This window comes from Eschscholzia californica, unplaced genomic scaffold (assembly GCF_041429995.1).
Source record: "Eschscholzia californica isolate CP2 unplaced genomic scaffold, dmEscCali1.0.p SCAF_1, whole genome shotgun sequence".
NCBI classification, from domain to species: domain Eukaryota; kingdom Viridiplantae; phylum Streptophyta; class Magnoliopsida; order Ranunculales; family Papaveraceae; genus Eschscholzia; species Eschscholzia californica.
The window spans coordinates 222,750-248,177 of NW_028238198.1; the positions used below are offsets into that span (position 1 = coordinate 222,750).

A 25,428-nucleotide genomic window follows, 5' to 3' on the forward strand; every position below is an offset into this window, starting at 1 on the left:
AGAGAGAGAGAGAGAGAGAGAGAGAGAGAGAGAGAGAGAGAGAGAGAGAGAGATTGAGTTTAGAAGTTGTGTTTATTATATGATCAATCTCAATTACAATCGAGTTTATATAGCTCGGGTAGAGAGAGAAAGAGTTGGAGGGAAAGTTTGTTATAACAAACTTTCTCTTCAGTGAAAAGACAAAATTACCCCTCGTTATAGGCACTCTCTTACTTTAGCCGAGTTACACTCCCTTTACATCATTATTACACCCTCTTTACATCGTCTCTCTCTATCATCTCTATTACAAATGAATGGGTAAGAGCGACCCACTTTTTTTTTTTCTTGTGGAACTAAGAACGAATGACCCAATCAGCATCATACTTTTGAAATTAATATAGATTATCCAGGTAATTTGATTTTCTACATCTTTTGGAAGAGAGTGAAGACGATATTAATTTTCTTCAGACCGATAGAATGAGTTTGTAAAGGTTAAAAACCATAGGTATAATGGGTTGAGGGTGTTGGTGCGATTGTTTTTTTTTTAGGAAGTGAGGTGTGTTTGTGGAATGAAATGTAGGCTAATCTTTAGGGCTCCCCCAGCATACCCATGTGTATGTCCGATTTTCCCATCTTACTATTACATCTGAAAATGGGACCACCTTCTTCGTCAATCAACTCAATATTCATCCGATCTCCATTCCTATCTATATACCCCATATAATATGAGAAATAAATAAGAAACGAAATCATAGATCCATACGAGTATACGACTGACTGACTTCTAAGATTTTTCTCCCCGATTCGGTAAAACCTTGGACAAGAATACAAACAAGATCACCAAAAAAAAAAAAAAGGGTAGATATTTTGGGTAAGGGCGTGGTCCCATTTTGAGATATGCCAGTCTTACCACTTTGGTATTACTCCCTACTTACTTACCCCCATGCTTCTCACGTGCCAAAGCATACGCTTTACCTTTTCTCTTTCCTTTCTTTCTTTCTTTCCTTCTAGAGAGAGAGAGAGAGAGAGAGAGAGAAGAAAGAGAGATAAATATCTATCTACCCGAGCATTTTGGTTTTGTCGCTGACCTCTTTCTCATAGGAAGAAGGGGTTTTGTCTGAACCTACTTCTATTACTACTACTTAGCTCGAGCTTTCCCTCATTTTCTTTTTGTTTATTATTATTAGGGTTTCATATCTCTCACTCTATTATATCCATCATCTATCTATCTATCTAAAAGTGAAGAGAGAGAGAGAGAGAGATGGAGGATAAGAAATTGAAAAGTGAAGAAGAAGATAATCTATGTGATTATTGTAGTGAAGAAATAGCTGTTTTATATTGTCGAGCTGATTCTGCTAAACTATGTTTATTCTGCGATTTTGAAGTTCACTCAGCCAACGATCTTTCTCGAAAGCATACTCGATCACAGATCTGTGATAATTGTAATTCAGAACCTGTTTCAGTTAGGTGTTGTACCGATGATCTTGTTCTCTGTCAAGAGTGCGATTGGGATTCTCATGCTAATAATTCACCTTCTTCTTCTCATCATCAACGTCATCCCGTCGAGGGTTTTTCCGCTTGTCCTTCTCCTCTCCAACTCGCTTCTATTTGGGGTTTTGATTTGGGGGAAAAACAAAATTCCACTTCTCATCCCCAACAACCCGAACAAAGTGATAGTAAAGATTCTGTCTTTAGAAATTGGTCTACTTTAGATTCAGTCCTATCCGTCGATTCATGGATGTACAACAACAAATCATCGTCTGGGACTAGTTTTCAAGATCTGATGATGGTTCCAAATGAGACTAACAACTACCCTTCCTCCTTATTTCCAAATGTTCCTTCCGCTGAGATTCCTCCTCCTCCTCCTCCTGCTCTATCTAAACGTCAGAATTCCTCCACTTGCGGGAAGATGAAACAGGTGTTGTTTAAGCAATTAGTTGAGTTGTTTAAGAGGAATCCAGTTCCACTTGGGACAGAGGATGAAAATACTAATCAAGTTTTTGATTATAGTGGAGTTTATGAGGAAGAAGAAGAAGGTTATTATGGGAATACTTCGTTGCAGCAGCAAATGCCATTTACAACATTGCTTACGTTGCCTGTGCGTTCCGATCATCTAAAAGAGAAGAAGCCTCCTCCTCCTCCTCCTGGTTTTTTAACAGGTAGGGATGAAGATGTCGTCACCTGGGACTCTATTCCCCAAGCTGAACAATCCAGTCAGGTATTCATTCAAACACTTTCACTGCAACTTTCTCAATGTTCATCTATATATTGGTGTTCTTATAATGAATGAAAATGGTTGTTGGTCGAATTCACCTTTAGCTTATCTTGCATATATTTTAGTACTAAAAAAAATCAGTTGAAATTGATAGAGATTTTGCTTATATTCAATTACATCTTGTTCTCTTTTTTTTTTCAGTTCATGTTTCTTTAGTAATGCCCAATTCTAATCATACCCATGTTCTTGTATCCGTTTAATTTTTTATTGCAGATATGGGATTTTCATTTAGGGAGAGCGAGGAGGGATAATGAAGATCATGATGACCAACTTGAAGGTGGTTATGGTACAAGTGCTGCAGAATATATGATGGGAAGTTACAGTGAGCTTATTAGAGCAAATCCCTTCCAAACTGCAAATGGGTTGCAAGAAGCATACAACAAGGACTTCTCCAATACACTAGATGAAACCGAATCTATAAATGTAAGCCATTCTTATTAAATTCATATTTGTCGGAACTGATCATCCAAAAAATTCATCTTGTAATCAGTTTACATGTTCCAATTACAAAACAAGAAAGAACCTTCCCGTGATCAAAATTCTTTCTTAAACTCATTTCGAGATACAACACATCGCTTTGAGGTGTTTTGAAGTTTATCTAAACTCAGGCGTCCAATTTACAATGTGAATCTCGTCTAAATTATAATATATACATTTGGTAGCTAGCTCTCTCTCTCTCTCTATGTGACTTTATGGTTATGATATTTTTGTCGCCAAAATGCAGGTTAACTCAAATGTGGGTTCAACTGCATCAGGAAGCAACCAAGTACCTAAGATGATGAAACCATCCTCTGCTCTTACCATAGCTAAACCTGAAGTTGGTAGCAAGACAGATTTCATGGAACAACATTTCCTGGTTAGAGGTGATACTGCAAGAGCTACATCCAAGGTCGACATGGAGATTCTAGCTCAGAACAGAGGCAACGCCATGCTACGCTACAAGGAGAAAAAGAAAAATCGCAGGTATAGTCTCACCATCTAATTGATCACTAGCTGAGCTTATTATTGTGTTGAAGTCACTCTTGGACTACAAACTCCTTTACTGAGTATCTCAAACTATGGATAGGTACGATAAGCACATCCGTTATGAGTCACGTAAGGCAAGGGCTGACACGAGAAAGCGAGTAAAGGGTAGATTCGTCAAGGCGAACGAATCTCAAGATGGTGAAAACAGCAGCTGAGAAGCTTTAGGACGACCTTTCTCTTGGTACATCTTTTAAAAGACAACTGATGTCATCTGTAGTGGTAAGTTAAGATAACTTTAACCCCTTTGCATGACATTGTTTACTATATGTAAATATTCGTACACTATTTCAGTTTACTTGTCAATGTACAAATTCAGTTCAATCTTCTATTTCGCTATAACTATAATTTGGATCGAATTTTGTTGGATTCAGATGCATCACACTCTTCCATGTCCACCGGCATGATTTAGAAAGACATCAGTTGATACCCGGACGAGAAAGACCATATACATTTTAGAGTAATCATACTGAATCAAATGCAAGTAGTAGTAGTAGTAGGGAAGGTAACGCGCATAAGAAAAAGACTGTTATATCTATTGGACCTGTTAAGAAGAGTAAAGTAACATATATATATATATATATCTTCATCTTTTAGTGTGTTTTCTTCTAGGATTCATGGATTAAGAACACCTTATCTAGTTGTTCGCTTTAGTAATACTAAAAGCAGACCAGACTGTGAGAACTAAAGAGATAAAGTTACTCAAACAAGCAAATATCAAAGAAATAGTCACTCTTTTGCAGAAAATACCAACATAGTCACATATTGGCATCCAATTACTATGGCTGTTTCCATATCGACCTAGATAACCAATTGCACAAGCTGCTGCAGATCCTGCCACACCCAGCACTGCTGCAAACTACGCAAAATGAAGAACATGCGTAAGATAGTTCATATACTCACTAACTCTGTAGAGTTTTTGGATGGAAAGAAGTTTACAAATTCATTCATAGCTTTTTGAGTTTAGAATCAACAGAGAAAAGGCATGCACTTACAAAGTCAGAGAGAAAGAGGATGAAGTATCTGTTTGCAGAATTTGCATGTCTTCTAGTATAAAGTAAAAACAAAGACAAGGTGTAGAAAAGAGCTGAAGCTATGTTTACACCTACAAAGAACCTGCATTATGGAAACAAAAAATTAAGTGAAAAAACAACTGGATCTGGTGGATGGTGGTGTCTCTCTTCCTTTCTCTCTCTCTCTCTCTCTCTCTAGAAATTGAACTTACTTGAAGGCTGGGGAGTAACTATATTTGGCAAACATCTGAAACCCAAAAATTTCAACAGTTTGGTTGCTAGTAACCATCAAAATGATTGCAGTCAAAGTAGCTGCAAACCCCAAAATTCTTAATCCAGACTGGGTCAAGAAGAAACATCTACCTGTTTTCTCCATTGAAAGATGAGTGGGGGAACTTAGAGATGATGAAAACAGAAGAGAAAGTGAAGAGAAGGGGAGTAAATGAATCAGGGGGTAGTATACTACAATTGTATTGTAGAACCAGAAAACTAGGTTGAAGGTTTTAGAAACAAGTGTGTTGAATAGGAGAGAGAAGGAGATTCTCCTTTTTCTTTTCTAGGGTTTACTTTTTTAGGGGTGATAGGGCACTCAATAAAGAGTGGCCAGTGTTTTTGGAAAATAAGCAAAATTTTCGGGGCAATAAATTTTGGGTGGAAACAAATTTTTTTTGTTTCCTCCAAACACTACCCATTTCTTCTTCCACCATCTTCTTTCTCACCAACATCAACTCCGTCGGCCATTATTTCCGGCGACAACTCCGGTCATCCATCTCTCTCTTCATCCCTCTAGCTTCTCTCTCTCTCTTCATCCCTCTCTTCTCTTTCTCTCTTCATCCTTCTCTTTCTTCCATCTTCTCTCTCTTTCCTTTTTTTTTTTTCAGATTCCGGCGAAGGGGAGAAGGGGACTCCCCTTCGCCGGAACCCTCGTCTGGAAAACCAGACGAGTTGTCTGGTAGAACCAGGCGAAAAGGGTGCCGGCAAAGGGACCATTCCCTTCGCCGGAACTTAGAGAGAGAAGAGAGAAATACAGAGAAGAGAGAGAGGAGAGAGAAGAGTTGCCAGAGAGGAGAGAGTGAGATCCGGTCGCCGGAGAGGGAGAGTTGGCCAGTGAAGAGAGATAAAGTGCGTTTGGATCGAGTTTTTTTGGTTTTTCACCGTCTTTCTCATAAACTTTTTAGCTTTCCCCAAAGCGGTGGCCCAAACAATCAGTCACAAGAAAAAAGGAACGAGTTTCTCTCTCCTCTTTTTTTGTTCATTTATCCTGTTGTGCGCTGAGATTTGTGGCTCAAAAGGATGGAGAAATATAAGGATAGAATTTTTTTTTTGTTGAGAATAAAAAATATAAGGATAGAATTGCACAAACAGTTGAGTAACTTTGTATTTTTTTTTAGTCAATTAAATTGTGATTAGGATGAACTTTGTATTCTACATGTACAAACTACTCCATTAGGTATGTAGAGGCTTACCAACCCCGAAGAGGTGGCACAGCATGCGTCGTTGTGTCATCTGAATTATGCTAAGTTGTCTAGTGTTTGGTACCCTTGACAATTTAAATCATCATATGGCGTTTGAATAGCCCACAAGGCCTCAAAAAAAAAAAAGATAGCCCAAAATGTTAGTGTCTATATGTACAATACAGCAACTAACCTTCCAAGTAGTTATTGTTTATTCTTATAAAAAAAAAAAAAGTAGTTATTGTTTATCCACTTTGAGCAATGCGTTTGGGTTGCACCACTTAAACTCGGGTTCTTTGTCTTCATGGCAAATTTGCAAATCTTCGGATAATGGAAGCCGTGTGTTTCTTGCAAATGTGAGATTAATGATTTTTCTGCGTGCACTCATCAAATTACCAGTGGAGTCCTCCATAACTAGATTCATGAGATGCAAGTACAGATGTTGAGGGAATATCGTTGTGTAAGACTCATATAGAGTGTGATATTGTGTGTTCCAGACTTGATTCTCTTAGGTTGTTTTGGCTGTATTGCTCTCTCCCAACGTTTCTTGTTTTTATGTAAACCTCAATTCTGGCTCGCTCGCCGTAAATTTGGTTGCAAGATGAAACAACATATAACTTGTTTGTTTCTAAGTGAACAACATGACCGTCGATATGTCCGAGTGGTTAAGGAGACAGACTTGAAATCTGTTGGGCTTCGCCCGCGCAGGTTCGAACCCTGCTGTCGACGTTTTTGGTTCCTCCCTCAGTGGTGGTCCAAACTCCAAATACTCAATCTCTCGCACTCTTCTACCTGACACAGTTGCTTCTCCCTCGTTTTTAACTGAATATTTTCTTTTTTTTGTTTAAAATTGACCAATGTTCTATTCACTTGTGATTTCTCTCTTAACTTTGGCCGAAATCATATTATTCTGATCAACATTGTCATGATTGGATTGGATTGGGTTGTTTCATTCGTTTCTTGTGTATGCCTGTGTTTATTTGTTGTTCTGACGGATGTGCTTATCGTACCTATCCATAGTTCGGTATCAATACCAGAGAGAGAGAGAGAGAGAGATATGTAGGAGGCTATGAATCTATAACTCAACACAAGTGAAAAAAGTGCATCTCTATTTGATCTGCCATGGGAGCTCAACATTTGAATAAAAAGAAGGCCGGACAGATATATATATATGATGTTGTAATGTTTTATACACAAATCAATTGAGATGAACACAAAATTAAATTTTAAGGAACAGTCAGGGGTGCCTTTAAAAGTTCTTGGACACGCCACATGATGTTATGCAAGCTGTATTTTTGGCGGGAGATACAAATAATAGGAACCGCCTCTCTTTCTCATTTAACACAGTCAGTTCTTGAATCTTGGCCTCTTGGGACTTGGGGTAGAGAGAGAGAAGAGAGAATCTTCATTTTCTTCTTCTTGTTATTGTTTTTGACAATTATACAATCAAATCTTATATTGTTGTTCTTTTTCTTCCATTTTTAAACCTAATATATGTTCCTTCGAATTCATTTAGTATTCTCGAAAACCCTAATTAACTGTGCAGTATTCGATTGTTTGGTGTCTTCTACCTACTAATGCAACAATGTCTTTCACATTTTTATCAAAGTAATCTTAGAGGAGGTTGATTATTAGTATTTGTATTCTATGAAAAACGTCTTTTGTCAAAGGGCCTTGTCCTAATTATTTGAGTGAGTCCCCTATGGCCCTACACCCACTGTAATGGTATCTAAGAAGAAACTAATGATCACAATTCGCTGTTAAAATTTTTTTTTTCTAGAGGCCAACGTGCATGGTTTAACCTTCCTTTATTTGGATTTAATGGAAATCATACTTTTCTTCTCCCAAAACATCATTTATGCTAATTCTGTAGTATAAAGTATTGTTCTGTTTTGGGGGTTTGGAAATGCTACCTTAGTTATTTGACACCACAAGTTATATTTCAAGTCATATTTCAAGTCAAAGTTTAATATGTTGAAAAAGTTTGTAGTTACTAGTCTCTGTCAACCAACTAGTCTTTGGCTTTGAGTTAGACACCACGAGTTATATAATAGGATGTTGGTACAACTCAATACCTCACCTTGTTATCGGTAAGTTTGGGGTAAGTTTGGCGCTACTTCCATTTTCACGAGTTATATAATAGGATGTTGGTACAACTCAATACCTCACCTTGTTATTGGTAAGTTTGGCGCTATTTCCATTTTCTCAAATTGTTTTCTGTTAGCATCACTCCTCTTAACTAAATATTTTTCTCAAATATTTCTTTTTGCTCCATAGAATCAGTCTTGTTGGGATAACTGTGGATGAGCTTATGATATTTTCTTCTTCCATCGTATTTTACAAATTTTGAAGTATTTCAATATAATTTGATTTGGGCTTTTGCAGATCTTATTCTTAAATAGGAACTCCATTAGACACAAATGAAGAAAAGTCAAAATGGTCAAACTATTGACCGGAAGGTCTTCTCTCATGATATATAGGGCAATCTAGGGGTGGGAATGTTGCCCGCGAACCCGAAACCGCCCATGGGTACCCGAGCCCATGACTGATCACGGGCACCCGCTACCCGTTGCGGGTAGATCCCGCCCGGCCCGATGAAATTTGGTGGGCGGGTGCGGGTAAAACCCCTTGTCCGACCTCCCGCCCACACCCGAGTTTGATAGGGCAAGCCCGATTGGTGCCTTATACCCGCCCATTTGTGGTCCATTAGGAAGCCTAAAAAAAGAAATTCACTTCAAATCTTCAATAAGGCGGAGAGAACGTATGTCGTTACTGTAGGGTATTACTAGGGTATCTCATACACCTAATTGTCTAGTGTTGGTAGCGGAATCTCAAACATCTCTATGTTTAACACTAGTTTCCAGGATCTATACATGAACATACCAATGAACTAGTTTGGAAAGATGATTACCTCTTAATCGCTTTCCCACGAACTAAATTCCGACCAGTATTCGGAAGATAAGAACTCCAAGTGTAGCTCCTCTACTTGAGACACCGAGTCATGACTTGAACTCCCTCCTTTCAGTCAGCTAGGACCTTCTTGAAGGTTGAGATGAAGAACTCCTTCTTCTTGACTAGATACTTGAGAAAACTCCTTTTCTCTCTCTCTCTCTGAGATGTATATTCTGAAACTCTTTCAGGCTCTCAGGAAAGATCTCACAAACTTGACTCTCTCTTTAGGTTGTATAATTAGATATATATAGAAATCCCTAGAAGAGGTATTAGACTCAAACTAGGATTCCTAAAACCTAATTATAAGGCAACACCCAAAATACCCTCCTTTGGGTCACTTGAAGTGGCCGGCCAACATAGCCCTTTATGGGCTTCCTTGGCCGGCCCACTTAGGGCCTAACAGGCCATCACATGGCCGGCCCTATTGCCTAGGTCTACCTAAAGCCTTTCCGGACCTCCCTTTTGGGCCCGGACATGTATGTATCTCTTCGGACTTCTCCGAATCAATCTGGACTTACCAATAATGGATCCAATCCACTTATTTGCCATTATCCTTCTAGTCAATTCTCTCCGTTCAAATCATTACTCTGATGTGTAACCCTTGTAGGATCCGGTCTATGTTAGCCGCGAATCAACTCCTTGATTCGACGATCGTAGTTGGCTTCTAGCTAAGCATTACGACCCCTAATTGGATCGGACTAATGATCTTCCGAGTAAGGTCATTAAGATCTTATTCGTCAAATTGTACGCATTGCAACCTTGGTCGAAGGACACTCCTTCAGAAGGATACCATTCCTTCAGACTTAGGCAATATATCCTTCAGTTAGATGAGGGATCTCTAAGATATCGCTCATCCGTTAGATCTAGGATTAATAACTCCACCACTACCTTATTATATATACCCCATGTTCCCCCTAAACTTCTGCCTTTTCCACTTTTCTTTTTGTCGTTCTGGTACCCTGCTAGTGTTTCTCTTTCTTCCATTTCTTTCTCTCTAGTTAATCTTTCTTTCTTTATCTCATTCCTCTATGAGTGTCTGATTATCTATACAAGATCTATAACTAAGACCAATACAAATCTGTAAACAAGATCTATTACTAAGACCAAATACAAGCATATATATATATATATATATATATATATATATATATAACATTAACAATCTACTGAAATATGAAAGAAGAAATGAAGTGATTCCCTAAACAAACAAATAAAAAAATAATTTAAACTTGGATGAAGAACTATGCCCGATATCCGAACTGCCCGTTGCCCGACAATTTGACTCCTTTAGTGGGTGTGGGCGGGCTTTGGACAGAGGAAAATAAAAAATTACCCGTCCGAACCCGAAGTGTTTTTACCCGTGGGCGCCCATACCCGCCCGATTTCCACCCGTAGAGCAATCCATTCCTAGGGTCCATTTGAATAAATAAATAAATTTAGGAGACACAAAAGTAACTTTGACACTGGAGCTAGAATGAAATGAATTACGTAATACTTGCGTCATTTCCATTTGAATACAAACTGACAGCACAGCAGTAGTAAGAGGAGGAGGACTTGAAGGAGAAGAAGAGTGAGAAAGCAGATATATAGAGAGAGAGAGATCTCTTTAATTCATGGCCGTAAATTTTCTCGTCCCCAAGACTTCTTCACCACTAGTCACCGGGAAGTCAATTTTCTTCTCCCCAAGATCATCATCTCTGTTAACTGAACAATCCAATACAATTACCTCCTCCTCCGACCAGACCAGAAAGGTAGTAGTAGTAGTAGCAGACTACCTAGATGTTAATAAATCTTCAACAGGAGGAATCATCCCAAAAGCATTTCTGGATGAATCCTCCTACTCCGACAACATGGTCAAGTTGAGTTTGAAGGACTACCTAGATAGGTCAAAGGATCTGATCAGATCTGATGGTGGACCTCCTCGTTGGTTTTCTCCTTTGAACTGCGGAAAAGTAGCAGATAATCTATTTGAAGATTCTCCTCTTCTCCTCTACTTGCCTGGTACAGATTTTCATTTCTCACGATATGATTGTCAGAATTCAAAAGTACAAGCTTTGAATTTTTTAATAATTCATCAATAAGTTGTTTCTTGAGGATTATTCTAGTGTGGTACTTTCAGACATTACAAGTCTTTTTATCACTCAAGTTCATTTAATAATTTTCTCATGGAGTACCATTTTTTATTCCCCAATTCACTTTTTAGTATTTATTCTCTCTCTAATCATCATTTGGGCAGGTCTTGATGGTGTGGGGTTGGGTCTTATTATGCATCACCACAGACTTGGCAAGTAAGTAAATTCTATATAGCTAAGGTAGTTTTTTATTTTGTTTTTTTGCCCAATTCCACTACCCATGAGCCAATTGCTTGCATTGAGTTCTATTTAGTAAAAGGTTGTACTAGTAGTAATGTTATAGTACCATGAGTTTTTTTTTTTTAGATATGTACTACGATAGTCATTACAAGGCATTGATACATCATGACCACCTGATTTAAACCCTTAAAAGGTCATCCTAAAGAGCCTAAAGTAAATCTAAATTAGTACTTTATTTGTGTCCAAGTTCAATAAATTATGGATTTATACTTCCACTGGATCGAACCTAGGACCTCCGTGTTGCGGAGTGGGTGTCAAACCACTACATCCAGGAGGTCGTGGACTAGTACCATGAGTCTTAGCTAACAGAAAAACATTGACCATTTGTAATCGATGTCTAAGACTCTAATACATGATTATCTTTTTTTGATCGTGACCTTGGGCACCAGGTGATGATAAGGTGATTTATGACATGCAAGCTTTGATTTCAATCATTTGACCCCTGACAAAATCATTTCACATCTTACAACGGAATTAATAAAGGATAACTTTTCACTCGAGTTTAATTCGTCAGATAATTGAAATCTAGATTGCCAAACTTTTGTCAAAAATCCTTTGTCATCACCTGTTGTCCCAGGATCCCGACTATTATCCTTCAATGTAGGATCTTTGATGTGTGGTGCTTGCATATTCCAGTTATGGACAGGACATCATTCAAAGGTCAGTCCCTTTCCTTCTTCATGCTAATTTTATACAAAAGGGGAAGATAGAATCGGATCTAGCCTAAAGATGAACGGCCGATTAGAAATGTACCTTGCCAAAAGTGACAGGGGACTGACGTTAATTTTCAATCTATGATCTATCTATACAATACCGACCCCTTACTTTGAATTCTTGAGTTTAAAATATTAGGACACACTAATTATTATCTAAAGTTGGACCTAAACCATTTTTCTATCAATGTTGAAAGCAATAAGTTAGCCAACTTCACTCAGAAGTGTAATAAGCTTAAGAACCGCGGCTTGGGTTTTATCTTTTCATGAGTTTGCTTTGTTTTGAATAAATCTATTCCTTCGTAATGACCAAGGTCTTTGATTTTTCCATGGTGTCAGATCTGTTGCAGATTGTAGAAAGAACAATCAAGTCAGAGAATTCTCGTTCGCCAAATAGACCCATATATCTTGTTGGAGAATCTCTCGGAGGATGCGTTGCACTAGCAGTTGCAGCCCGTAATCCAAATATCGATCTTAAGCTAATATTGGCTAACCCAGGTTAGAATTTCAGTTCATCTACGCTTATTTTGTAGTATGTCATCTTAATAGTTTATCTGCTCGTGTTAGCCAATAAGAGATGGGTCACGGTCAGCGTCTGGGACCCATCCTGTATATCACTTCTATGGAAGTTTCAAATGCTTAAATCAGCTTAAATAGTTTTCCATTGATTGAAGGGGCTGGTAACGTGTAGGTAGAGTGTCAAAGAATCACTTAGAGCGCCTGGGATCCGTCCTATATGTCTCTCTATCTACACATTACTGATTTAACTATTTAAGCATTGGAAGCAAAGTCTGGGGGCAAAATTGATGGTTAAAGAGATAAAGTTGCTCGAAGAAAAACTTAGAGCGTGTGTCCATTGTTTAGTTATTTCGCTTATTTGATCTACAGTGGCATCCAAGTCATTTTTCTTTTCTGACCCTCTCCTCTTGGCAGCTACATCGTTCGACAAATCACTGTTGCACACTCTTTTGCCTTTCCTGGAAGTCATTCCCGACAACCTCAATATCAGCTTGCCATATTTCCTTGGTTTAGTCACTGGTATGAATTTAACTTTCCAGTCAATTTCTTTTCATCTTATTGACCTGATGAGGAAAGGTAGTTAGTTCCGTTCCATGTATTGTGTACTTCAGTTTAACTTTTAATGAAAGACCAAGTCCGAGTCATTATTCATAGCTTTGGTCAAGTATCATCATATGTTTTAGTTTCATAGGCATTATTAATATTAAGTAAATCTGCTGTTAAACAAGGAAAAACCATTTTATTAAGATAATCGAAAGAATGTTAATAGCTTCAAGCACAAGTAAATTTGTATCAGGATTCCGAATATACAGATCTTGGACATATACTGTAATAGTCCCACATTGCTCACAAGAGTGTCCAGAGACTGGGCTATATGTGTAAGCTCAAGCTTAGTAAGTACCGAGGCCTTTTGGGTAGGCTTGTGGTGCCTTCGCCAAGGACAAAACCCCGTACCTGTGGTATCAGAGGTATCAGCAACTGCTAAGGCTTGGGGCGTTACAAAGTGGTATCAGAGCCGAGGACGACTCTTTGCTGAGGGTGGGGGATTGTAATAGTCCCACATTGCTCACAAGAGTGTCCAGAGACTGGGCTATATGTGTAAGCTCAAGCTTAGTAAGTACCGAGGCCTTTTGGGTAGGCTTGTGGTGCCTTCGCCAAGGACAAAACCCCGTACCTGTGTGAGGTGGTTAAAGCGGGGACAATATCGGCAACTGCTAAGGCTTGGGGCGTTACATATACTAGGGGATCTCTGCCAGTCAGATTTTAAAGGCTAATCTCATATTCTTATGTAGATATATTTTATTGCAAACTTGAATATCTTTTAAAATGTAACCCTTTTAGGTGATCCTTTGAAGATGGCAACAACGACGATGGTGAAAGGGCTTCCTCTTCAGCAAACATCTGGACAACTATCAGAAAAAGTTGCTGCACTATTGCCTTCCCTTTATGTGAGAATCACTCCTTAATTAGATAAGTAAGATATGAATGTTTAGAAACAATTAAAACATGACGGGAGATTTGCTGTTTAGACCCCCTTTCGTATAATTGACTTGCTGTTTGGACTCCCTTTTTCCAGAGTTGCAATTTGGACTCCCTTTTGACGGAATCAAAAGAGAATATTCCGTCTCTGGAGTTACACTTTAAACTATCCCCAAATTATCCTTACATAATTAATATTGCATTTACGACCCCCTAGGTCCAAATATTCAGCCCATATGACTTGAGAGACCCGTCTGGCCCGAACTTTACCCTGGTTCAATTTGAAGTCCCACTTTCACCACACAACCTACTTCTTCCCCCGTGAGCATCCTGCATCCATCGTGATCTTCCGTCCTGAGCTCACCTTCTCCATTTTCACCCCACAACCAACAACATGGGTAACAATTCTTAATTAATTCTCCATATATTTGGCCTCTCAAGCTTCCCCTTTTCCACATAAATTCATTCAGTACACCAATGCCACTCTAGAGAGAGAAATGAGAGAGAGAGAAGCTAAATTGGTAAAACAAAGTATGGGTTAATCAACACCGGCTTTGTCATGGAAGAAGTGATGCTTTTACATTCAATCAAGAAATGAGTAATCCAAAACCCAAAATTCTTGGAACAATTTCATCATGGTTAGGATTAGAAGATGATCATCCTAATCTTCATCAACAAATTCTAGATCTTCAAATGCTAGATGAACATTTCTTTCAATTTTTAACCAACAGTAATAACAGAGATTACTCAGAAACTTTTTTCAGTTTACCCGAACCTAGTTTTAAATTCATCCTTGATGACCTCCATGAATTTGATAATCCTCTTCATCTTCCTCTTCCTCCTCCACCACCACCACCACCACCATTAAAAAACATTGACCAACCCATGAATATAGTTGAAGCAAATTCATTGGCAGCTACCAATATCCATAAGAATACTGAATCACCAGTTGGTGATGATGAAGAAAAAGAAGATGAGGATGACCAAAATAACAAAAAGGATACTTAAAATTGTAAAAGTTTAGTTTCAGAGATAAATGGAAGAAAGAGACTTGGTCAAGAAGAAGGAGAAGAAGAAGAGTAACTCACCCAATCTTATGGTTCCTCCCAATCGATTTCTAGTTTGCAAGCTGTCTCCCTCCACGAAGAAGATGAAGCTCGATCGCAAAATCGTTTTGTTTAGCTTGATTTCCAGTGCCAGCTCTATGGATATTTGGTGTTTGGGTTAGGTTAAAATCAATTTTTCAAGGGTCAGCACGCGGGTTGAGTTAACTTGTGGGTTACCTACTTACATTAGGTTAAGTTAAGTGGAGGGTACAATAGTATTTTTCCCATCTACTTAGGGTGAAATCGTCTTTTTATCATTTGAACAGTTATAATTAACTGTTTTTATGAAAAAGGGAGTCCAAATTGCAACTCTGGAAAAAGGGAGTCCAAACAACAAGTCAATTATACGAAAGGGGGTCCAAACAGCAAATCTCCCAAACATGACTCCCATTTTCTTGAGAAAGCAGAAAGCTAGTAAGAAATTACTCTGTAGGTACTTCCACTTTTGTTTTGTTTATGGTCTTGTATGAGTTTCATTGACTCTATATGTTCTCAACTACTTATCATTTCCCTATCACCCAGACGCCAATTTGTTTAACGTTGACCAAAAACCAATTTGGTGATACAAGAATTTACAGTTGAAATTGTTTGTATTTTCCAAGGCACAATAATTAGATGAGCTAATTTACAGGTTCTGGCTGATATTCTACCTAACGAATCACTTCTATGGAAGCTTCAAATGCTTAAATCAGCTTCGTCCTTTACCAATTCTCGTCTCCATGCTATCAAAGCTGAAGTGCTCATTCTTGCCAGGTTCTTACGCAATAAAATTGTCAAAAGAACCGCTTTACTTACTGTTTTCCATTTAAATTCAAATGTTTTATTTGTGCTCTTTTTTGTCTCCATGTCTTTTTAGTTTTTCCTTTTTATCTTCCTGTATCTGGCATTCTTCACAATAGGCTATACACGTAAAAAAAATTTCATTGACAAAGAGAAAAACCATACTTTCCTTAACAGCATATCAGTTTATTAGCTGCACATATACTTATTCTATTATGACAAGTGTTTCTTATATACCATATTCATCTTAAAGTTTTAACATGAAAATCTCTACCGTCGTAATAAAATTTGACTCGAAAGCTACTTGTTCTGATATAGTATCAAGTTTCTTGTCTATATAATGGGTTGATTGATGTTCCTTGTCTTTATAGTGGAAGAGACCACCTGCTACCCAGTCTTGATGAAGCTGGAAGACTTTTAAATGTGCTGCCTGCATGCCAAATTCGTCACTTCCCAGAGAGTGGTCACGCCCTTTTCATGGTATGAGAAACCATCTTATTTTGTAGCTTCCCCACACAAATCATCAAGTTTGTAGGAGACTTTTCTTCCATCCTTGATTTTGTCGGGATCTCATATCCTTTTCTTTGGGCTACTATATATTGGCATTTGTCATCTACATCAATGGCTTCAAAGAAACTTTTTTTTTTCTTTCTTAATTTTGACTATATGCATGGAAGAAGAAGCAGCTTCAGGATTTTTCTTCTGATATTTCCCTTGCTATTGGTCGTTCAATAAGAATAGTTATATTGAACGACCTGTTCTTGAACTTCTCTGTAACAATAGGTGCTAATATAGCTTTCCGTTTAGCCTTCAGGTCTTGTCTCTGACATTTGTGATCTTTTACATCATCAGGAAGATGGTTTTGATTTGGTTACTGTCACTAAGGGTGCTGGTTTTTATCGCCGTAAGAAGCACATTGATTATGTCTCAGATTTCATGCTACCGACCCATTCTGAGTTCCAAAAAGCTTGTGAATCATACAGGTAATTCATTGTTCACTAATGACTCTCGTTTAGAGGATTTTGTTTTCCAAATCTTAGAAAAAGGTAAAATATTAGATGATCCCAACTATATAATCTTTCAGTTGCTTCCAGAGTCGTAGATTTATGGTGAACTGCCCAGGACATAATTCGTGAAATATAAGCTGGATCATCTTAATCAGGGTTAAGCTTCTCATTGTAAAATAAGTAAATGAAGTACTCCGTAACTCTACCATTGTTGACTTGGTAAAATGAACTTGCAGCACACAAGGCAAGCTATTTGGTCAGTGACTTACAATGACGTTAGTTGAGTTTGAAACTCAGAAAGTTGATCCTTTGAACTTGACTTTTCATTACACAAATTTTGTGATTCCTAGGTGGGTTGATATAGCTGCTAGTCCTGTGATGCACTCAACATTAGAGAATGGGAAAATAGTGAAGGGCCTTGAAGGGATACCTTGTGAGGGACCAGTTGTTTTTGTTGGCTATCACATGCTATTGGGATTGGAATTGGGTCCTCTTGTAATCAGATTATTGTCTGAGAAAAATATTCTTTTGAGAGGGATAGCTCATCCATTGATGTTTGGAAGAGTCTGGGAACAAACTGTACCAGATTCATCATCTTTCGACGTGTACAGGACTATGGGTGCTGTTCCTGTCTCAGCAACCAACTTCTATAAACTCCTCTCGAGAAAATCTCATGTCCTACTGTACCCAGGCGGTGTCCGTGAAGCTCTTCATAGAAAGGTAGAAGTTTCGATTCCCCGCGGTTAACTTCAAGATAATATGCAGTGCCATAGATTATTTAGCTTTCTTGAATCTAGAGATATTTCTAATAGTGGTAAACTTAAAACAAAAGAGATTGATTTTTCCTGAGTCATGATAGTTTAAGTTCTAAGAATAGTGACGCAGTTAAATGAAAATGAAATTTGTTTCTCTATTTCGGTTCCACTCCTGTCCACTGGTATTTTAGTGTAATAACTGAGTTATTGAATCTCTAACATTGAGCTCTTCAAACACGTCTAGGGTGAGGCACACAAGTTGTTTTGGCCAAACCAATCTGAATTTGTCAGGATGGCTGCTAGGTTTGGGGCCAAAATTGTGCCATTCGGTGTGGTCGGAGAAGACGACTTATTTGATGTAAGATTCTGACTTTTAATTTCTTTTATTGCTGTTTTATTAATATTTTCTTGAAATTGTGTATCTTGTTTTGTATTTATGAATACAAGTGATTCTTGACATTGACAGCATTTGCAGTCATAATCGGTTGTATTATCGATTAACCAAGTTAATCATTTGAATTTTCATCTTGTCAGGTAGTTGCTGATTATGATGACCTCAAGAAGATTCCTTTTCTTAAGGCTCAAATAGAAGAACTTAATGATGGCCGGACTAGGAGACTGAGGTATTCTCATCTCTTCAGAATCTAGGTTTGTTGATTATATCCACTGGAAGATGCAATGTGACTAATTGGTCTCCTATCATTACACTATTATTTGATGTGTTCTAATTGTTTCAGAGCAAACATTCCAGCATATCTATGTTTCAGATGGTTCTTCAGACCTGTATAGAACCTTTTGTTCTATCGAAGTCATATGCTGACTGCTGATATTGGTTATTGTCTTCTTACGAGCTATCATTTTCTGTTGTAATGCTTATGCCTAATTGCGTTTAGATTGACCGTATGTTACTAACTCCCAACCATCTTATGTTTGTAGGAGTGAATTTAACGGAGAGGTTGCAGAAGAAGACCTCCATTTACCAGGCGTACTTCCAAAAATCCCAGGACGGTTTTACTTCTTATTCGGAAAGCCAATTGAAACAGAAGGTACTGCTATTATTCTGTATTTTTTCTTCATACAACAGCTAACAGAACGCTTATTTCCTGTAAACCGTAAATGCATTAGTCAAAAACTACTGCCTAGAGGTATACCCGAGAATTGTTTTTATCAAAACCAACACAAGTTTTTATTGGTTCGACTAGTTCTAACAGATCATGGTCTTGTTATTGTTTGATGTTTTTTGAAGTTGCAACATGCACTAATCACTCTTATCGGTATATTCTTTTTGTGTTGAAGGGAGGAAAAAGGAGCTAAGGGACAGGGAAAAGGCCCATGAACTTTATATGCATGTGAAATCACAGGTTGAAGGACAGATTTCCTATTTGAAGGAAAAGAGAGAGAAGGATCCATACAGATCTCTGCTGTCTAGGCTAGTTTACCAGGCCATCCATGGACATGCGGCCGAAATCCCCACATTTGAACTCTGACCATATCCAATTTGCAGGTGATATTGCATCTCGGTGTATTTTCTTTCTATAATAACAAATAAAAATTTGAAGAAAAAAAACCCCGAACATATGCTCTTGTTGTAAAATACGGTGTATATAACTTGATCAATTGTTCTAAAATATTGTTTGTGGTGTGTAATAATTTCTCGGTTAGCTGATGCGTCAAGCTCCTTTTGATTTTGAAAGTCATAGGTAAAATGTTTAATAGTATTTCATTTGGAATGATGTGGGTGGCCCATGGCTTGGGCTGGACCAACTCCGCAGCCCCGTTCCCTGCCTTAGTAAATGGTGGGCCGGAGCTGATATGGCCTGAGCCGGCCTCTAGTTTACTTGACCTCTTTGAAGGGCCGGATTAAGCAACACAGTGCAAGTGGTTTCGGGCCATCCGGCAAAAGTTAGGGCCTAAAGATCCATCGATGTATGTATCAACAACTCAAGAAGCTTGTTTTGTGTTTCCCCAGTTTGGCGCCAAATAAATCGAGCAAAACCAACAACTCAACAAACAAATTAAAAGAGCAAAAGCTTCATGACTGAACCCAAGAATTAGAGAGAGAAAGTGTGAGGAAGAGAGAGAGAGAGAGAGAGAAGTTACATGGCTGTATTTGGAGCAAATCTCTTCACTACCAACTTCCCAATTGTTCTTCGCCGGAAGATTTCAACAGACGCGGGAAAATTCAGAAGGTCACCTGTTTCAGCTCTGTTCAGTGAAAAGTCCAATACAAGTAACATCTCCTCCGAGAGCATAAAGGTTGATTATGGTAAATCTGGAAAAGGAATTATTACCAAGGGATTGGATGATAGTGAGATTGAACGGATGAGTTTGAAGGACTACCTAGATAGGTCAAAGGATCTGATCAGATCTGATGGTGGACCTCCTCGTTGGTTTTCTCCTTTGGACTGCGGAAAAGTAGTAGATAGGTTCGAGGATACTCCTCTGCTTCTCTACTTGCCTGGTACATATCCCTGTCTTGTGAAAACTTGTCGTCTGAGTCTGACTTGTTTGGGTTTGAATTCTCTGACTCCAACACAACCAAGATCAACTCAAATCAGTCGTCCGGACAAGCCACACATCACGAGGGTAGTGTTTCTTTGTTTGTTTGACTCGTATAAATAGCTGATCCGGGTTGATCTTGGGTTCGTTTGATTTTGAGTCAAACGCTTTAGATTCAAACGAGACATATTCGGACAAGGAGAAACAAAACAGCACCTATCTTAATACTAGTTTTGTAGTATAGACATTTCAAAAAAAAAGGCAAACACTTAAAAAATCATCTTTTTAGTTAGTCTTAACCACAAAAGTTTATGCTTGCTCATTTGTTAATCCAAACTTTTTCCTAGTGATTGATTTACTATAGTTTACCACTTCTTTTACAAGAGAATAAGACACCCCTAATGGAGGTCCGTGGTCATACCACTCACCACCTTTAGCTAACTGATGGCTGGTGGTAATTTGGGCAGGTCTTGACGGCTTGGGGTTGGGGCTAATTAAGCATCACCAGAGACTTGGCAAGTAAGTAAATGAAAGAGCACATTTCCAACTTTACTCCATTCATGTCTTCCACTAACTTAATATATATATATATATATAGGAAGCTTTTATCATTATCTTAGCGACCAGCAGTACTGAATTTAATGTAATTCATGATATTTAGATGGTATAGTGATATTACACTCCTACTCCACAACCACAATCCAATAGTATATACTTCATAAATAAAGGTTGTTGAACTGTTCTGAAACCATGAGACGAAGATGACAAAGAAGGATTGACGAGCTTCTTATTTTGAAAATTTCCTCGAATGCATAATTCTTTCCGGCTCATGACCATGGATACTGGTTATGAAAATAAAGGACTTTTGACAAAAACTGGCGACCTAAATTTCATTTAGTGTAGGATTTTTTTATGAGGTGGCTTGCACATTCCAGGATCCTGAGCCTTTTCTTTAAATGTAGGCTTTTCGATGTATGGTGCTTGCATATTCCAGTTATGGACAGGACATCATTTGAAGGTCAGTGTCTCTTCTTTTTTATGACCATATTGATTGAGTGGTATGAAGCTTAATAACCAAAGGGAATTATTGTTGTGATTAATTCTTTTGACATTTGAATAAGTTTATTCATAACCAAGGGTTTCTGATTTTCCCGTGGTGTTAGGCCTAGTGCGGATTATAGAAAGAACAATCAAGTCAGAAAACTCTCGTTCGCCAAATAGACCTGTATATCTTGTTGGAGAATCTCTTGGAGGGTGCCTTGCACTAGCTGTTGCAGTTCGTAATCCAGATATTGACCTTAAGCTAATCTTGGCTAATCCAGGTCAGATTTTAGTTCATCTATGCTGAGATTTTGTTAGGTCATGTTAACGGTTATCTTCTTATGTTGAGGTAATAGGAGAGAGGTCTCAGTAATCTCCGGGACCCATTTTGGATATGACTTAGTTATTAGAGCAACTATGATTATTCTAAAGTGATCAGAGAAGAGGAGATTCACTGCTCGAAGAAAAAAAAAAGTTAGAGTGTTACTTAATTCACTTCATTCATTTATTATAAGAGAACGAGAACATAGCTCCTTCATTTCAAGAACAGAGAACTCATTTAATTTACTCCGGCAGCCTATCGCTTGCTATTCTGATAGTTTCCTTTTTGCAGCTACATCATTCAATAAGTCATCATTGCAGACTCTGTTGCCTTTCCTGGAAGTCGCACCCGACAACCTCCATTTCGGCTTTCCGTATTTCATGGGCTTCATTACTGGTATTAGGTTCAAGTTCCTTGAATTTCTTTACGTCCACTTAGTGTGTCGCTCCATGTGAATTTTGTAGGAGAATCATATTTGAGGCATTACTTGTGGCTTTTGTTAAATGTCATCATAAGGTTGTAGTTGCCTAAGCCATATCATTATTAAGTAAGATATTGTCATGCGAGGAAGAATTGAGACTTGAGATAATCAAAAGCATATCAACAGTAGCTTCAGGCATGAGTAAGTCCGGCGGATATAACCATCTAGAATAACATACAGAGGCTGGCTGGTATAAGGGAATATGGGACACTGTAAAATATATTAAGGAGTTGTGACAGACAATCTTTTGCAAACTTTAATATTTTTGAAACACTGTGAACAATCTTTTAGGTGATTCCCTGAGGATGGCAATGACGACCTTGGTGAAAGGGCTTCCTCTTCAGCAAACACTTGGAGAATTATCAGGCAAAGTTGTTGCGTTCTTACAATCCTTTTCTGTGAGAGTCACTACTGGTAGTTAATTAGATAAGTAAGATATAATGTTCTTTAAACAAACTTTTTCGTTAGAAACTACTCTGTAAATGTTTTCGATTTTTTCTTGCTTATGGTTATTTATGAGCTTCATTGTCTTCATATCTTATTGAATACTACTTTTCTCTATTTCTCAGACATCATTTTCTATATCACTGACCACAAACCATTTTTGCTATGTAAAATTGTTACAGAAATTGCTTCAATTTTTCCAGTTTAAATAATTAGATGAGCTAATTTACAGGTTCTGTATGATGCTATACCTAGTGAAACACTTCTATGGAAACTTCAGATGCTTAAATCAAATTCTTCATTTGCCAATTCGTGTCTGCATGCTATTAAAGCTGAAGTGCTCATTCTCGTCAGGTTCTTTCCTCTTACTCAGTAACATTGTCAGAAGAACCATTTTACAGTGGCATTTTTTATTAACTAAATTCCTCCTATGCCAATGTAGTTTTTTTTTATCTTGCTGTTTCGTGCTATGTATGGAGTAGGCTACGTGCGCAAATTAAGATTATGCTGACAAAGAGGACCACCAGTTTATTTAATTAGTATATTAACTGCAGATATGATATTTTTATAATGCTAAATGTAATGTATATTCCATTGTACTTGAGAAATCACTTGCTTAATAGTTGATTTTTTTGGAGTTTGTATTTTATATTCATGGGTTGATGTTCCTTGTATTTTAGCGGTAGAGACCCTTTGCTACCTAATATGGTTGAAGCTCAAAGACTTTTGAACGTGCTGCCAACATGCCAAGTTCGTTACTTCACAAACAGTGGTCACACCCTTTTGCTGGTAGGGTAAACCATTTCATTCTCTTGGAATTGCCCACAACAATCTTTTAAGTATTTTCCCTTACTGTTGGTTTTGGACTAGAATTGTCCTTCATTTCTCTTTTACACAAGGTGCAAAAACTGTTTTGTTTTTTGCCTTCATGTTTTGTCTGTGATAATGTTTGAGTTTCTTCATACATTACTAGGAAGGCAGTATTGATTTGGTTACTATCATCAAAGGTGCTGCTTTTTATCGCCGTAAGAAGAATTTTGATCCTGTCGCAGATTTTATTCTACCAACTCATTCCGAGTTCAGGAAACTGCTTGATTATTACAGGTAAATTATATTTCACAGACCATGATGATCATTTCTGAGAGTTTTGTGCCGAAACACCTATGAAAACAAAATATATCAATTGCTCTGAACTGTCTCATCTCTTAGTTTCTTTTAGAGTCATATATTTATGGACTATGGTGAAATTCCCAGAATATGCAGGGTTTTCTTTTTTTTCTGAAAGGTCAGCGTACTTTAAGGGGTATGACTCCGTGTCTCCAACCCTTGACCTAGAGGGTGGAAACCAACTTGGTAACCACTCCAACCAAAGGTTGTTGATATACAAGCTGTTATTTTGTTTATGCTGTTTATTGAGTTTGGGAGTTGATTCTATGGAAATTTACTTATCGTTGCACAATTTTTGTGATTCCTAGTTTGTTTGATATAGCAAGTAGTCCTGTGATGCTCTCAACATTGAAGAACGGAAAAATAGTGAAGGGCCTTGAAGGGATTCCTTGTGAGGGACCAGTTGTTATTGTAGGCTATCACATGTTGCTAGGATTGGAATTATGTCCTATTATGACCAGGTTATTGTCTGAGAAAAACATTCTTTTGAGAGGGATGGCTCATCCATTGATATTTGGACCAGTCTGGGAGCAAAGAGTTCCAAAACCAGATTTACTGGACTTAAGCAGGATTTTTGGTGCTGTTCCTGTTTCAGCAACTAACTTCTATAGACTTCTCTCTAGAAAATCTCATGTTTTACTATACCCTGGAGGTGCTCGTGAAGCTCTTCATAGAAAGGTAGAACTCTTTTTTGCTTTTGCATTGAACTCTGAGATAAAATGTAGACCATTTTTTCGTCTCATGAATCTAAACATATTTTTGTATAGATGTGCTAAATTTTGAAGCACAAAAGAGTTATTGGCCGGAGCAATCTGAGTTTTTAGTTGCTGGTTGTCTGACATGGAGCTGTTCAAACACTTTCAGGGTGAAGCACACAAGTTATTCTGGCCGGAGCAATCTGAGTTTGTCAGAATGGCTGCTAAGTTTGGAGCCAAAATTGTACCATTTGGTGTTATTGGAGAAGATGATTTACTTGATGTAAGTTTTTGATGTTTTAATTCGAGATGTTGTACCTGTTATTCCAAGTTATCTAAATGGACAACCAAGCTAAAGCAATTGAGTTTACATACTTGTCAGATGGTTGCTGATTACGATGACCTCAAGAAGATCCCTTTTTTAAGGGCTCAGATAGAAGGACTTAATGACGGACGGACTAGGAGACTACGGTATTCTCATCTCATCTGAATTTCTGATATTAGTCTATATTCTTACACGTTATCCTTGTATAAGTTACTGGTAAGTATGGATTGTGTCGTCAACATTGATAACACTTAACTCTCAACCATCCGATATTGCTAGGAGTAAAACTAATGGGGAGGTTGCGAAAGAAGACCTTCATCTTCCAGGCGTATTCCCGAAAATCCCTGGACGTATGTACTTCTTATTTGGAAAGCCGATTGAAACAGAAGGTACTTGAATGCTTCTTCCCTGTAAATGCATTACTGTAACACTGCTAAAAGTTTATTATCTGAAATAGTAAAAACAAAGTTCACAATTCTTTTGTTCTCTAGGATCATGGTTCTGCTCGATGGCGGTTCTTATTACTCTGTTTTTTCTTCTGAAATTTGTGTTTGAAGGCAGAAAAGAGGAGCTAAGTGACAGGGAAAAGGCCCATGAGCTATATTTACATGTAAAATCTCAGGTTGAGGAACAGATTGCCTATTTGAAGGAAACGAGAGAGAAGGATCCCTACAGGTCTTTGTTGTCGAGGCTAGTTTACCAGGCCAGCCATGGATTAACGTCTGACATTCCCACATTTGAACTCTGATCACATGTTACAGTAAGGCGGTCAATGTCTATAGGAGACTGAAGGATATGAACTCCTTTAATTATCAGGCGAAAAATGGAGAAGAAACTACTAGCATTGATGTATAAAATGATAAAAAATATTCATGGTTAGGTTTGATCAAATTTCGTTAACTAATACTAGCTGATAATACAGTTTACAAAGTATCACTTAAATTGAACAAAACCAAATCATTGATTTGAATCAATTATATTACCTTTGATAAGGTGGGTTTCTCTCAAATCAATTTTTCATGTCAAT

The 25,428-nt window shown here is 37.9% G+C and overlaps 4 protein-coding genes and 1 non-coding gene across 15 annotated transcripts; 4 read left to right on the forward strand and 1 right to left on the reverse strand.

Moving 5' to 3' along the window:
* The first annotated feature begins 933 nt into the window (after positions 1–933).
* LOC147562805 (zinc finger protein CONSTANS-LIKE 14-like) lies at positions 934–3,606 on the forward strand. Its single transcript, XM_086673040.1, has 4 exons — positions 934–2,197; positions 2,468–2,677; positions 2,979–3,217; positions 3,321–3,606. The coding sequence occupies exons 1-4, from the start codon at positions 1,241–1,243 to the stop codon at positions 3,433–3,435; spliced, it is 1,521 nt and encodes a 506-aa protein (XP_086529166.1). The 5' UTR covers positions 934–1,240; the 3' UTR covers positions 3,436–3,606.
* A 186-nt stretch (positions 3,607–3,792) lies between these two features.
* LOC147562806 (CASP-like protein 1F2) lies at positions 3,793–5,519 on the reverse strand. The gene is made up of 3 exons (XM_086673056.1): positions 4,503–5,519; positions 4,273–4,393; positions 3,793–4,136 (listed from the first exon to the last, which is right to left on the reverse strand). The coding sequence occupies exons 1-3, from the start codon at positions 4,664–4,666 to the stop codon at positions 3,915–3,917; spliced, it is 507 nt and encodes a 168-aa protein (XP_086529182.1). The 5' UTR covers positions 4,667–5,519; the 3' UTR covers positions 3,793–3,914.
* Positions 5,520–6,391: 872 nt separating this feature from the next.
* Positions 6,392–6,473, forward strand: TRNAS-UGA (transfer RNA serine (anticodon UGA)). Its single transcript has one exon. It is a non-coding gene; the product is annotated as a tRNA-Ser (tRNA).
* A 3,655-nt stretch (positions 6,474–10,128) lies between these two features.
* Positions 10,129–25,410, forward strand: LOC147562808 (phytyl ester synthase 1, chloroplastic-like). Of its 11 annotated transcripts, none has more exons than XR_015239703.1 (27): positions 10,129–10,697; positions 10,933–10,984; positions 11,673–11,728; positions 12,121–12,279; positions 12,715–12,819; positions 13,642–13,748; positions 15,517–15,638; positions 16,037–16,145; positions 16,518–16,648; positions 17,023–17,392; positions 17,672–17,785; positions 17,962–18,050; positions 18,364–18,473; positions 18,724–18,931; positions 20,394–20,445; positions 20,889–20,944; positions 21,090–21,248; positions 21,581–21,685; positions 22,062–22,200; positions 22,447–22,568; positions 22,895–23,003; positions 23,188–23,318; positions 23,690–24,059; positions 24,246–24,359; positions 24,459–24,547; positions 24,681–24,790; positions 24,959–25,410. XR_015239703.1 is itself a non-coding variant. In XM_086673108.1 (15 exons), exons 1-14 carry the CDS (start codon positions 10,310–10,312, stop codon positions 18,912–18,914), a joined length of 2,130 nt encoding a protein of 709 aa, XP_086529234.1. In that variant the 5' UTR covers positions 10,156–10,309; the 3' UTR covers positions 18,915–18,931; positions 19,397–19,442. The 11 variants fall into 11 exon arrangements, 6 of the variants coding, with proteins under 6 accessions (XP_086529244.1, XP_086529263.1, XP_086529234.1 ...); XR_015239705.1 differs by having other exon boundaries at positions 22,062–22,168; XR_015239700.1 differs by having other exon boundaries at positions 22,062–22,136.
* Positions 19,397–25,410, forward strand: LOC147562809 (phytyl ester synthase 1, chloroplastic-like). The gene is made up of 14 exons (XM_086673162.1): positions 19,397–19,888; positions 20,394–20,445; positions 20,889–20,944; positions 21,090–21,248; positions 21,581–21,685; positions 22,062–22,168; positions 22,447–22,568; positions 22,895–23,003; positions 23,188–23,318; positions 23,690–24,059; positions 24,246–24,359; positions 24,459–24,547; positions 24,681–24,790; positions 24,959–25,410. Exons 1-14 carry the CDS (start codon positions 19,528–19,530, stop codon positions 25,147–25,149), a joined length of 2,076 nt encoding a protein of 691 aa, XP_086529288.1. The 5' UTR covers positions 19,397–19,527; the 3' UTR covers positions 25,150–25,410.
* Positions 25,411–25,428: the final 18 nt, after the last annotated feature.